Source organism: Podarcis bocagei, assembly GCF_964188305.1.
Source record: "Podarcis bocagei genome assembly, chromosome: 10".
NCBI classification, from domain to species: domain Eukaryota; kingdom Metazoa; phylum Chordata; class Lepidosauria; order Squamata; family Lacertidae; genus Podarcis; species Podarcis bocagei.
The window spans coordinates 44,419,682-44,432,578 of NC_138135.1; the positions used below are offsets into that span (position 1 = coordinate 44,419,682).

The 12,897-nt window shown below is 42.9% G+C and overlaps 1 protein-coding gene and 1 long non-coding RNA gene across 2 annotated transcripts in view; one reads left to right on the forward strand and one right to left on the reverse strand.

Moving 5' to 3' along the window:
- The window catches only part of PAWR (pro-apoptotic WT1 regulator), a 61,403-nt gene that overhangs the window by 30,574 nt on the left and 17,932 nt on the right, over positions 1 to 12,897 (forward strand). Inside the window, exon 2 of the mRNA XM_081211276.1 lies at positions 8,157 to 8,285. Coding sequence (XP_081067402.1) covers positions 8,157 to 8,285 — 129 coding nt within the window. The remainder of the gene's footprint in view (positions 1 to 8,156; positions 8,286 to 12,897) is intronic.
- The window catches only part of LOC308596351, a 30,827-nt gene continuing 27,421 nt past the window's right edge, over positions 9,492 to 12,897 (reverse strand). The window contains exons 3-4 of the long non-coding RNA XR_014012481.1: positions 12,242 to 12,326; positions 9,492 to 9,775 (exon numbers count right to left, since the gene is read on the reverse strand). This is a non-coding gene — a long non-coding RNA (uncharacterized lncRNA). The remainder of the gene's footprint in view (positions 9,776 to 12,241; positions 12,327 to 12,897) is intronic.

Consider the following 12,897-nt stretch of genomic DNA (forward strand, 5'->3'; position numbering starts at 1 on the left):
CATGAGTCAAAGGTTATTGTCAAATTTCCCAAGAATATCTAACATAGTAACTATTTTTACAAATTCTGATGCTTTTTGTTTTTCGGTGGCAGCATGGAGACTCAGGGTTGAGGTTGCCTTGAGTGATGGCAGATTCTCCTCTAACATTCTTACCACTTTCTGAAGCGTTAGACAGTAAGTCCCCCTGTATTGATCACCTTTTAAGCTAATAGGGAAGCCTGTGTGAGTACCATGGTGCTCTCTCTGACCAGGAAAAAGTGCAGTGCAGTTCACTACTTAATTTCCTTCCAGATGGTGGGAGTGGGCTTTTCAGGTGAAGATGGAATGGGGGGGGGGGAGGAGACTGAGCAGTGGAAAAGTGGTGAGAAGGGGAAGTTACAGGGGGGAGAGCTAAGTAAGCAAATGGGCAGCCAGCCATTTATTGCAAGGCTGTGTTGGTATGTCGGAAGTAAAACAGCTGTGGAGGAATGTAAGTAATGTGAGGAATGCTTGCATTGGGAAAGTGGCTAATTATCCCTTGAAAGGTTGCAAAGTTTTTGAACATCTTTCTCTCCCAAGTCACTTTGCATAGCCATTGTTCAGCTTGTTCGTTTATAACCCGGTGGCAAAGCATTTAATAAGATGGAATAGAAAGGTCCTCAAAGACTATACTGATGAAACTGCTCAGGCTTGAATAAGTCTACAGAAGGAAGTTCAGAGGACTAAAATTCATCAGAGAGGGGTTTTGTTAAGCAAAGAATCAAACAGGTCCCTGTATTAAGGGTCAGGTGGATCAGGCTCAAAAACTACAAATGCTAATAGAGGTGGGTGGATTTTTTGAAAGAAGCACCATTCTATCCCCTGAGCAGATACTGAAATTCAAAATGGGTTGTATAATAGATTGGAATATATTTTCATTAATAAAAGACATTCTGCTCTTGTATTTTTATCTTCAGTTTATCCCAAGGGATAGGTGTAGTCAGTTTTGAATGGCACTGGCAATATATGGTTTCAAAGTCTGGTTGAGAATTGTGTTCTTTGAGCCATGTATTTTAATCATTCTTGATTTAGGCATCTGCTTTTTTTGTTGTTGCTGCTCTTGTTTCCACAACTTGAGGTTTAGAAGGAAGTATAATTACTGTAATCTCAAGTGTTTATTTCAGTGCTAAGGAATTTAATCAATTCTCTATATTAAGCTCAGATGTGTAACTGTGTAAGTATCCTTTTAAATAAATGGTTGTATCAGAGTCAGCATATGTGGAATTGTTGTTGATAGGCTATTGAATCCAGCAGCTTTTTAAAAATAAAAAATCACAGGAAGATTATTCGAGCAGTGTGTGTGTGTGCACGCACACATACACTCTCTCTCTCTCTCTCTCACACACACACACACACATGCATGCTTGTGTGTGTGTGTGTATATATAAATATATATGTACACACACATAATAAACACACACAAACATACCTTGCGGATAGAGAAGCAATGTATAGAAGCTGAGAAAATAATGAAAAAAATCTAAGTGTAATTTACCCCTTAAATCTTGGACACTCTGAAACATTTAAAGATGTTAAAACCCTGAAATTCCATGGATTAGTTCAGCCATAATAGAAAACTATGGTTGTCCAGTATGAGAACAAGGTGCGGCCAGCCTTGTGCTTCCACATTTCCCCCTTCTACCTCTTATTTCATGTAGCGCAGAAGATCAACATCCCTCCAGATTTCCTTGAACTACAACTTCTATCATCCCTGGGCATTGGCTGTGTTGGGTGGGGCTGATGGGAGCTGGAGTTCAACAACATTTGGAGAACACAGTGTTAATTACCATTGGCTTAAGCTATGCTGAATACTGCTGAATTGTCTCCAACCATAGTTTAACAAAACAGTTACCAAAGTTCAGGAAATCATGGGAAACTGGTTGGTATAGAATCAAAAGCTGCTCCTCACAGACATGAGAAAAGGGGGTGCTCACAAGCTTGAAGCTGTTCTGCAGTGAGTGCTGACTTCAGCAGAGACAAACCAAGATTACCCTCGACAGCTCCATGCAGGGCTCAGGAGCTCATGAGAACAAAACTCAGATATTGCTTCAGCAGCAGTCATCCTCCAAATGAGCTTTACATGACTCAGTAGCTACCTCCACGTTTGCTGAGAGAAGCCTCTTATTTAAAGGACCCCAGCTTGATGTATCAGTTATTGACTGTGACAGAGTAGAGGAGACTGTGGTTGTACTAGAACTTCTGAGTTGGAGTTATCACAGGAGGGCCACACAACATTGTCATGCTGGATACATACTGGCACCATGGGCTCTTCTGGAAGAAGTTGGTTAAGTGCTTCTGGGGCTGGCACTGAGGGCAATTCCCTCTCCCACTCTAAATCTCCAACCTCGTCTCCTGATGAAAAAGAGCTTGGCACCAGGGGCATAACGGGGAGAAACCATGGTTCCTCATTACATCTGCATTGTGCCCATGTGACTCAAAACCTCTGATATGGAATGCAGGGGGTTTCATGAGGTCTGTTTTGTAAGATGGGTTACTGGTGCTAATAGTAATGGGCCACAGCTCTCCTGAACAAAGCATCTATGCTAGAATGTGCATAGGGCTGACTGAGCATAATTATCTCAACTGCTTCGTTTTCTGCCTCTCACCAAGCAACAGAACAGCTCTCCTAGAGGTTTCTCAATATGCAAGTGGCTCAGAGGATCTAACATGGATGGCACTTCTTAGTTTTCCAGTAGCCACTATAGGATGCACCTCTTCAGTGATTATAGCCTTGGGGAGCAACATGTGTGTGGCATGGTGTTTCCCACCAACCCATCCTTTTTAGGTCTCTAGGTTCCAGGGATGCATGATAGCTGAAGTCACCAGTGACCAGAATGTCATCAGTTCTCAGAAACAGATTTAAGTGTCATTTTGTGACCTTGGTGTTGGTGTACAAGGAACAATAATTGTCGTGTAGAATCTGTGGGGATGGCCCTTGATATGAGAACACATACCAATGCAGGCAGCTTGTTAATCATTCTGTAACTATGAGATGTGGTTTAGCAAACATTCCTCTTCATTGAAGGCACCTGACTGCTTGTGTGTTATTTAAAAACACTATCACAAAGAAATGTGTGGACAAAGGTCATTGGAAACATTTGGGTTGGGGCAGAAACAGCCACAAAGGTGTAGTCTGCTCATATAGTCTTCTCAAGCTGCTTCTGTTTACCATGGATGATCTCTCTCAGTGAGATTTTTTTGGGATGTCTTTTGAAAATTAACTTATTTTAAAAACTAACTTCATTTTCCTACATTCACATTCTCCGACACACCCAGGGAGTTTTAAGGTGAGTGGTAACCAGCAAGTACATATAAGTGAGTTTCTTTGCCGAAAGAAGGTGTGTTCTACGGTTTGACACAATTTGGTATGGCTGCTGCTCTGCCTTTATCAATATTTCTTCTTCCCCTGAAGAAGTGTGCATGCACACGAAAGCTCATACCAAGAACTAACTTAGTTGGTCTTTAAGGTGCTACTGGAAGGAATTTTTTTATTTTGACTATGGCAGACCAACACGGCTACCTATCTACTACTCTTCTTCCCCTGACTCCTGTGTGCTTATTTTTTAAAACACCTTGATTCCTCTGAAGGCCAAGTTTGTTCAGTGTGACCCTAAATCATAGACCTCTTGCATTTCTCAGACTTTTGCCCTCTGTTTTCTGCCAACGTAGTTTTATCTTCAGATGGCTTCACAATCTGAACACTTCTTGCCTGTGAAGCTTTTCGGGGGTTTTATTCTGTGATTATTTAAAATGCTGTGTTAATAATAATCAGTTTTGAGGTCTAGTCTCAATGTTTTCATTTTCCCAGTGCATTAACATACATTCCTTGTATTAATCTTTGCTTGCTTAAGAAGTCTAATGTGTGGTTAGTGGTTCTTGTGAAGAAATCTGGCTTTTAAAGACCAGGAGACTATTTCTAAATTTTGAACTGCATTCCTAATTCTGGAAAGTCTCTTTGTTCATCAAGCTTCTATGACAGCACAGAAATCCAGACAATACCTAGATAAAATAATAGGTTTGCAGCAATCTGAGGGTTATGTGTTTTTCTTTCAAGTTACCTTGAGCTAGTTTTGGAAAATTTGGAAAACATGCATACATTATACTTTTCACTTTCTTAAACTACTCTGAAATTTTGCAACTCTGTATGATTAGCACCAACACCAGAGCTCTACAGACAGCAGTGCAATATCGCAGATAAGTCACCTGCAACATAATGGTGTTTTGTGTTTTAGCATCATAAACAACTCTGATATTTTATGATATGGTGGTATAGAAATATTTTAATAAATAAATGAACTACTGTTTGTTTTAAAGAAGGTTATGCAGCATACCCGTTGATTTTCTTTTCTCTCATCCCATTTTATTTAAAGCCATAAAATATACAGAATCCAGATGCTTATTTAAAAAGAAAAACCTCTCTTCATCTCCTGCAGCCCGAAGTCCAGGGAACGCGGCACTGTGCACCCCGGGCTTAGGGCAGCTACCCACAAGCTTGCGGCGCCCGGCAGAAGTTCCCCCGGGCTCCGCAGGCTTGCAGATAGGTGCTTGCAGCCCGAAGTCCGGGGAGCACGGCACTGGGAGTTCCCGCCGGGCGCCACAGGCTTGCGGATAGCTGTCCTAAGCCCGGGGTGTGCAGCGGGCTACAGTGCTGTGCTCCCCGGGCTTCGGATAGCAGCAAGCTCCGGGAGCGATGGTGGGTTGAGCGCAACCTCGCCATCGCTCCTGGACCTGTTCTGGGGGTTGGGGTTGGGGTGAGCTCGGGCTTCCCCCGCTCTCAGCCCCGCAAGCTCCAGGAGCGATGGCGAGGTTGAATTCAACCTCGCCATCGCTCCGGACCTGTTCTGGGGCTGGGGTTGGGGAAGCTCGAGCTTCCCCCACCCCGGTAAGCTCCGGGAGCGATGGCGAGGTTGGATGCAACCTCATCGTCGCTCCAGGACCCGTTCTGGGGGGTGGGGTTGAGGGTAGCTCGGGCTTCCCCCACCCCCAGCCCCGCAAGCTCCGGGAGCAATGGCGAGGTTGAATGCAACCTCGCCGTCGCTCCCGGACCCCTTCTGGGGTCGGTGGAAGTTCGGGCTTCCCCCGCCCCCAGCCCGGCAAGCTCGGGGGGGGGATAATTTTTTTCTTTATTCCCCCCCTCCAAAAAAATAAGTGTGTCCTATGGGCCGGTGCGCCCTATAGGGCGAAAAATACAGTACTTGCTAGATCAGGGGTAGGCAACCTAAGGCTCATGGGCCATAAGCGGCCCACAGGGGTCTTTAAACTGGCCCACAAGCCACCCCTGAACTAAGCCACCCACTCAGCAAATCCCTGCCCGATGCGCTAAACCAGCACGGCATGGGAACTCGCTTCCACGCCGCCAAAAATTGCGTCAGCACATGCACAGACACCGGAAATCATGTCTGCGCAGACACTGGAAATCGTGTGTGTGAGTGAGTGGGCGCATGCAATCCGGCCCAGGGAGGGATCTCCACTGGAGTCAACCGGCCCAGGCAAGGTAAACCTTGCCGACCCTTGTGCTAGATTGTGAGCAAGTGGAGTGAATGTGCAAGGCTTCAGTTAAAAGTGAGTGAGAGTGGAGAAGGATGTTGCAGTTTTGCTTTTCGTTCCTTCAGAAATGTCTTGGTGCCTGCACTCTTTCTGCTCCCTACCAGTCATTCTCTTCTCTCCATTTATCTGGGGGAGGGAACACACTTGCTCCTTTGCCAACCCACACTTCCTTCCAGTTGTGCCTCATTCTTTATGTTGTGGGAGGAAAAGTTGTTTACAGGCAGATTGTGAGGCAATCAGCAGGGAAATTATTTCTCACTCCTGTGTTGAGGTTTCTACAGCTCTGTTGAGATTGCCCTCCCCATTCACCTCTTTTCCTACAGCTGCTGGGGAAAGCAGACATGCTTTTGTATCCAATGAACTTGTTCCGTTAGCCCAAAGACTTTCATGTGTGCAAAGGGAGTTTCTCTACCTCTCTTCTCCCCACGTACTCCATCAACTCTGATGCAGAAGGTTGGGGGAAACCCAAAATAGATTTGGAAGGGGCACAGTGAGAGGAGTTGGAGAGGAAGTCACATTGTGCAAGTGTAAGTCCTTGTCCTAATGGGATGACTTTGATGGATACAGCCCACTGTGTGTGAGAGAGATAATAAGCATTAAAATAATCCTATTGTTTATCTCTACTTACGAAAGTGTACTATTATGAGTCAGTCCTGCAAGTGACTCAAACATGTGGATACTGTTGTCTGGTTGTGTCTGGCAATAACCTTTTCACAGTGAAGAAGGCGCTTGCCTTACCAAATGATTCTTCTGTTTCTTTCCTCCAACCTCCTGACAATTATAGAATTTGCCCAATGATAGTTTACTTTGCCTTTTCTTTGTAAATTATTTTTTCATCTTAAGTAGCACTAGTGGTGTTCTGCATCTTGAAGCACATCATGAGAAGTTTTGTTTACCAGAGGGAAGCTTAGTCTCCGGCCATTTGAAGGCTAGATTTGGACCACAAGCCACTATCGTTTCTTTACACAAATCTTCACACCCCTGCCAAAATTTCAGTATGAAGACTAAATTATCTATCTGAGCTTTCAGCTGCCCCTCTGAATTTTCCATCTGTTTTGCTTCATTTTATACTTGCAGACTTAAAAGAAATGCTGATGAAAAATACGAGAGTTCTAATAGCAAAGTTCTATGGCCTCCTCGCTTGAACAATTGCTTTTTGTTTTCTAACTTGTATCCTGTGAAGAACATATGAAGCTGCCTCATGTAGAGTCTCGATCATTATTCTGTCTAGCCAGATGTAATATAGCCCACTGCATCTTGCACTTAACCCAGGAGTGGGTACCTTGTGGTCTTCCATATGTTGTTGAGCTGCAGCTCACATCACCCCAGACCATTAGCCGTGGTTGACTGGAGGAAATGGGACTTGGAGTCCAACAACATCTGGAAAGGGTCAAAGGTTTCCTATTCCTCTCTGATTTAACTTAACGAAGAAGAACGTAAGAAGAGCCTGCTGGCCAATGGCCTATCTAGTCCAGCATCCTGTTCTCACAGTGGCCAGCCAGATACCTGTGGGAAACCCATAAACAGGATTTGATCACAAGCGCACTCTACCCTCCTGTAGCTTCCAGCAACTGGTATTTAGAAACATCACTTCCTCCAGCTGTGGAAGCAGAGCATAAGCATTGAGGCTAGTAGCCTTTGATCTTGACCAACAAATTCATGCCTTGTATACAGTGGTGCCTCGCAAGACGAAATTAATTCGTTCCACGAATTTTTCCGTCTAGCGAATTTTTCGTCTTGCGAATTTTTCGTCTTGCGAAGCACGGTTTCCCATAGGAATGCATTGAAAATCAATTAATGCGTTCCTATAGTAAAAAAAAAGTCCAAACAAAGCCAAATTTGGTACAACAAGAGTGCTCTTTAATGTCACACATACTGTAAAGAGCATTTCAAAATTCAAACCCAGATTTTTTTTTAAAAAACAGCAGAGTGGTCCAATGGTCACAGAAAATCATAAAAATGCAGAAAAAAACAAGCTTCCAGATTCTTGCAAACCCCTCCCCAACTGTTCCCCCAGCCACCCAGCACACAGAAATTCAAATCCAGATTTTTTTTAAAAAAACAGCAGAGTGGCCCAATGGTCACAGAAAATCATAAAAATGCAGAAAAAAACACACAAGCTTCCAGATTCTTGCAAACCCCTTCCCAACACCAAGTCCTTGAATTCCAAACACCCCAACCCAAAATCCAACCCCCCCCCCAAAAAAAGTTTTAAAAGCTTAACTTACCAAATGGCTGCAAAAGAAGTTTTGGAAAAGCTTCAAAAATCACCAAAGTCTTTAAAAACCTCAAAAAAGGCTACTATGTACACTGCGTTCTATGAGTTGCTCCTCGACGTCAAGTCGCAACTGTATTAACGGTGTTAAGAAAAAGGAAACAAACTTGCAAGACGTTTTCGTCTTGCAAAGCAAGCCCATAGGGAAATTCGTCTTGCGAAGCAGCTCAAAAACGGAAAACCCTTTCGTCTAGCGAGTTTTCCGTCTTGCGAGGCATTCGTCTTGCGGGGCACCACTGTATAATACTTTGAATGGTCATGCAGCAACAACAACCACAACCACCAAACCATAACCACTAATGTGTTTTGTTTGTAGAGCTTGGACGAATATGATGATGATGAAGCAGGACAAAAGGAGCGTAAAAGGGAAGATGCAATCACACAACAGAACACAGCACAGAATGAATCAACCAGTGCAGACCCAAGTGCCTCATACATATTACAGGTGAGGAGTTTCAACACTGTTTTCTTTGAACTTTAAGAGATTCAGCACACCACTACTGCCTCTGTAGGAGTTGGGTAAATGTGTTTGCCAAGCTTGGTACCTCAACTTTGTGAAATAAGTAACTTCCAGTACCTAACTTTATTTTAATGTTCAGTTTAATGCTTATTGTGAACACACACTGGTTCTTCTGACTAAACATCTATACCAAGCGTCAGCAATGTAGATCTGCCCACAGGGGCCTTCCCTGGTACCCACAAGGTCTGCTCTGCCACCCCCCACTAAAATTAGGCTTGAATACAGCCAGTAGTATAGGCTGTGGTGTGTACTTATTTCAGTGTGGGTTTGTGGTACCCACAGGAGGCCCCCAAAGGTTAAAAAACCCTCATCTATATGGTAGGCATTGTCATCATTACATTGTTTGACTGTCAGACCAATAAGGGTATGTATTATTACAACTGGAAATTTTAATTGGCAAGGGCAAGTATTCAATACATCAGGCCTAATGCTAACTTGCAAGGGCAAATTTTAAAAGATGGGGCTGAAAGTTAAGTGGTTGTTTTGTTTCTTGAGGCTCTAGGGTGTCTGCTGTAATATGCAGTGATATGGTCTTTCTTTCAACACAAGGAAGGTGAAAATGTTTCCTTAAAACAGAATTGATCTCACACTTCTTTCAGCATCCCAGTTAACAAATTGTTTCTTGGTCATGGATACTTTAGTTGAGATGATGATGATGATGATGATGATGATGATGATGATAATAATAATAATAATAATAATAATAAATTTTATTTATATCCCGCCCTCCCCAGCCAAAGCTGGGCTCAGGGCGGCTAACAACAATAAAACAGTACAACAGTACAGCAGAACACAACTCTAAAATCATTCCTTATAAAATTAATTCAAATTAAACCACTGGCAACCATTGGGCCAGAGCTCCGCGAAGATTGCCGAAGGAGGGAGTCAGGCTGTGCCCTGGCCAAAGGCCTGGTGGAACAGCTCTGTCTTGCAGGCCCTGCGGAAAGATGTCAAGTCCCGCAGGGCCCTGGTCTCTTGTGACAGAGTGTTCCACCAGATCGGAGCCACAGCCAAAAAAGCCCTGGCTCTAGTTGAGGCCAGCCTAACCTCTCTGTGGCCTGGGACCTTCAAGATGTTTTTATTTGAAGACCGTAAGTTTCTCTGTGGGGCATACCAGGAGAGGCAGTCCCGTAGGTACGAGGGTCCTACATTGCAGGGGGTTGGGCTAGATGACCCTTGAGGTCCCTTCCAACTCTGCAATTCTAGGATTCCGGTGACATTTATGGAAAGAAAATGTACTGTCCTCTGCAGCCACGTGCGTCTCTGCTGCACAATGAACAATGTTGGATAGGCTGCTGGGGAGAATGGCCTTAAATTAGGTGGAAGCTCACCTGATTTTCGTCAGTTCCACTACGTCGCATATCATTTAGGAGGGCCCTTCAACTATCCAGAGGCTTTTCAGTGGCTATAGATAACTGCAAGGGAAAGGAAGAGTCAGGAAATTTTCCATCCAATTTTTCCATTCATTTATCTGCACAAAAGTAGATTTAGTTTATTAGACAATATGCAGAATAGTTCTGCATTTTTAAAATAGTTAATTTGCCCCAGCCTTTCAAAATACATACCATAAAGCATTTTCATTTGGATACTTGAAATTGCATTGTGTTCTACTCTTGCAATTCTTTCAATGTTTTTAGTGCTTTTTGAAAAAAGAATTGATTAGACTTTCAGATGTCATACATCTATAGCCATTTTCCATTTGGGACTCTCTTGTTGACATTAGCATAATGGCATTTTAAAAACAGGCGTATGGTTGTGCTAACTGCATTCCTAAATCATTTCCTGTGGGTGGTAGCTCTGCCAGCCAGTAGCACCACAATGAAACACAGAAGGGGGGGGGGCAGCAGTGATCATAGAATCATAGAGTTGGAAGAGACCACAAGGGCCATCGAGTCCAACCCCCTGCCAAGCAGGAAACACCATCAGAGCACTCCTGACATATGGTTGTCAAGCCTCTGCATAGGCAAACTATGATGTTTGTGTGTTTGCAGTTGTGCATTTTTGTCACTATCATAGTTGGTGTAGTAGTTTCTGGACACCTCCTTTATTCAGGGAGTCAGTTTGAATACTGGAACGAACCTTAGTCATCAGCACTGACTTTCAAATAACATTTCAGTCTGAAAATTATTTTTTAAAAACAGGCTATAAATTAATGGCTGAAACAACAAAACCCTGGTATGGTGGCATGTTGACTCCCTCCTATCCACAATGAATCATTAACATAAATGTCCATCTTTGGGAGGACTTTTATGTATTTGGAGTTTGCAAAAGATTCTATATGCTGTCTTCTTCAAGATCTGGAAAGCAGCAAGCAGGTTAGAGAACTACCACTTTGAAGTCTGCTGTCAATTTCAGAATGGTCTGTAGACAAATGGTTGAAGAGGTGGCAGCCCTTGCAGTGTCTTTAGTTTTTTAATTAATTTATTCCTATTTGTGCTCTGCTACATGGCTCCATAGAGCCCTCATGGTGACTTACAAGTAAAGCAAAACAAGCAAACAGGCCTACAGTGATGAAACAGGAAAAACCAACCGAGCTAACCAACTATACAATAAATGAAACAGCCTAAAAGCAGCACTAAAATATTTCTTTTTTTCCATCCCTGCCCTTCTGTGTCTGGTAGATAATTAATAATAAACATCAAGTCATGTTCCCCAAAATTTAATTTTTTTATAAATATAAAATGGAGCTGGCTTGCCCCTGAACAGCTGAGACAATAAACTAGTATTTTTCTTTTGATAAAGGATGGCAAACAGATCCTGGAGCACCTCCATTGTCACCAGCCTAATTTTGGTCTTCCTTCCAGAAATAAGTAATTTTCATTTCAAAATTGTCATTTTGCCTGTAGATTAAAATGACTTCATCTTTTCAGCACTAATCCCTTTTAGACAATTGTTAAAGTTTGGGTAAGACGGCTGCAAGAATCTTTAATGAGCTTACAAGGAAAGACTTCTTGAGCAATTTAAAGGTGTTCTTGCTCCACTGTCAGAGGCAGAATGCCTCTGAGTAACAGTTGTTGGGAATCACAAGTAAGAAGACGTCCTGCTTGCTGGTGTCTCCTAGACATCTGGTTGGCACTGTGAATAGGATATTGGGCTAGATCAGGCATAGGCAAACTCAGCCCTCCAGATGTTTTGGGACTACAAATCCCATCATCCCTGACCGCTGGTCCTGTTAGCGATGGATCATGGGAGTTGTAGTCCAAAAACACCTGGAGCGCCAAGTTTGCCTATGCCTGGGCTAGATTGACTTTTGGCCTTGTGAAACAGGACTTTCCCTCTGTTCTTGTGTTCTTATTATGGTCCCTCTAGCTCAGTATTTCCTCTAGTGACTGATAAGTGGGGGGGAGGCCCTGTTGATGGTGCCGGGTGAATCTTGATAGGGCATTCTCAGTTGTAGTTCCCTGTTTGTGGAATGCCCTCCCTGGGGAGGTGTGTCTGTCTCCCTAAGCACAAACTTTTCAGGACAAAAAGCTTGAAAACGTTCCTGTTTACTCATACATTTGATGGCTGAAAGATACTGACTGGAATCCAGTGTCACATTGCAGTTTAACAGATAGGATGACCCTGCCTCTCCTCCCCCATGTCCTGTTCTGTAGGTTCTCTCCACCTGCAGGTGTGGGGGAAGGAAAGGGGGGTGAAAGCAAGTACATAGGGCTTGCACTGATGGGATTCATTAGGTGAATCCTGCCCAATGTTTCTGCCATACTTGAATGATTTCTGACTGTTTCTAAATGCTTTCAGGGGCTTGTAATTGTTTATAAGTGTTTTAAATCTGTTTCTATTTTTGCTTTTGTTTTTACTGTTTTACTATTTTGGTGTTTACAACCCTGGGTTTCTTTGGGAGGAAGTGTGGGATAGAAATTTATAGAATAATAACAGACCTTCTCAGAAGGAAAATGTTCCAAAATTCAATCTGTCCTGTCCACTTAACTTTCAGTTTAGTCCCATTGCTCCACCTTCAGAATTCTGTTGAAATAATAATAAAAAGATTAAATTTTATCCTAAATTTTCATTTAAAATCCAAGTGAGTGAGTGAGCAAGCAAAAGAATGAGCTGCTGTATGCTGCCAGTAATAAAACATTCAAGAGAAATACTATTTATTCCAGCAATGTGAAAGGCAATATGTATAACTATGTCATATCTCTAAGCCTCTAGTGACTATTTAATTGTGTGGGAATACAGAGGTTTGATGTATTAGTATGAGTTCCTGTTTGTAAACAGCACTGAAAGCCTTCCTGACACTAGTTTCCCTAGAGCTTTGTAGTGGCATGCTAATTGCCAAAAGTTCCTTCCAAACTAGCTGCAGCAAATTAGAAAAGAGGGGGAAGTTTTCCATGATTTTATGTGTAGGCTTTTTTTGTTATAACTAGTCAAAAAGACCCCACGAGTAAAGGATGTTTGGGGGAATGTTGCAAGCATGAAATGCGTGTGTGATTAACCAACAGAAATCTTACATTGTATCTTAGCTATAGTGGTTAACAATTGGGTGCACTGCATGATCTCGTGCTGTGGAATTAGCGAGACTTAAATTGGGTGG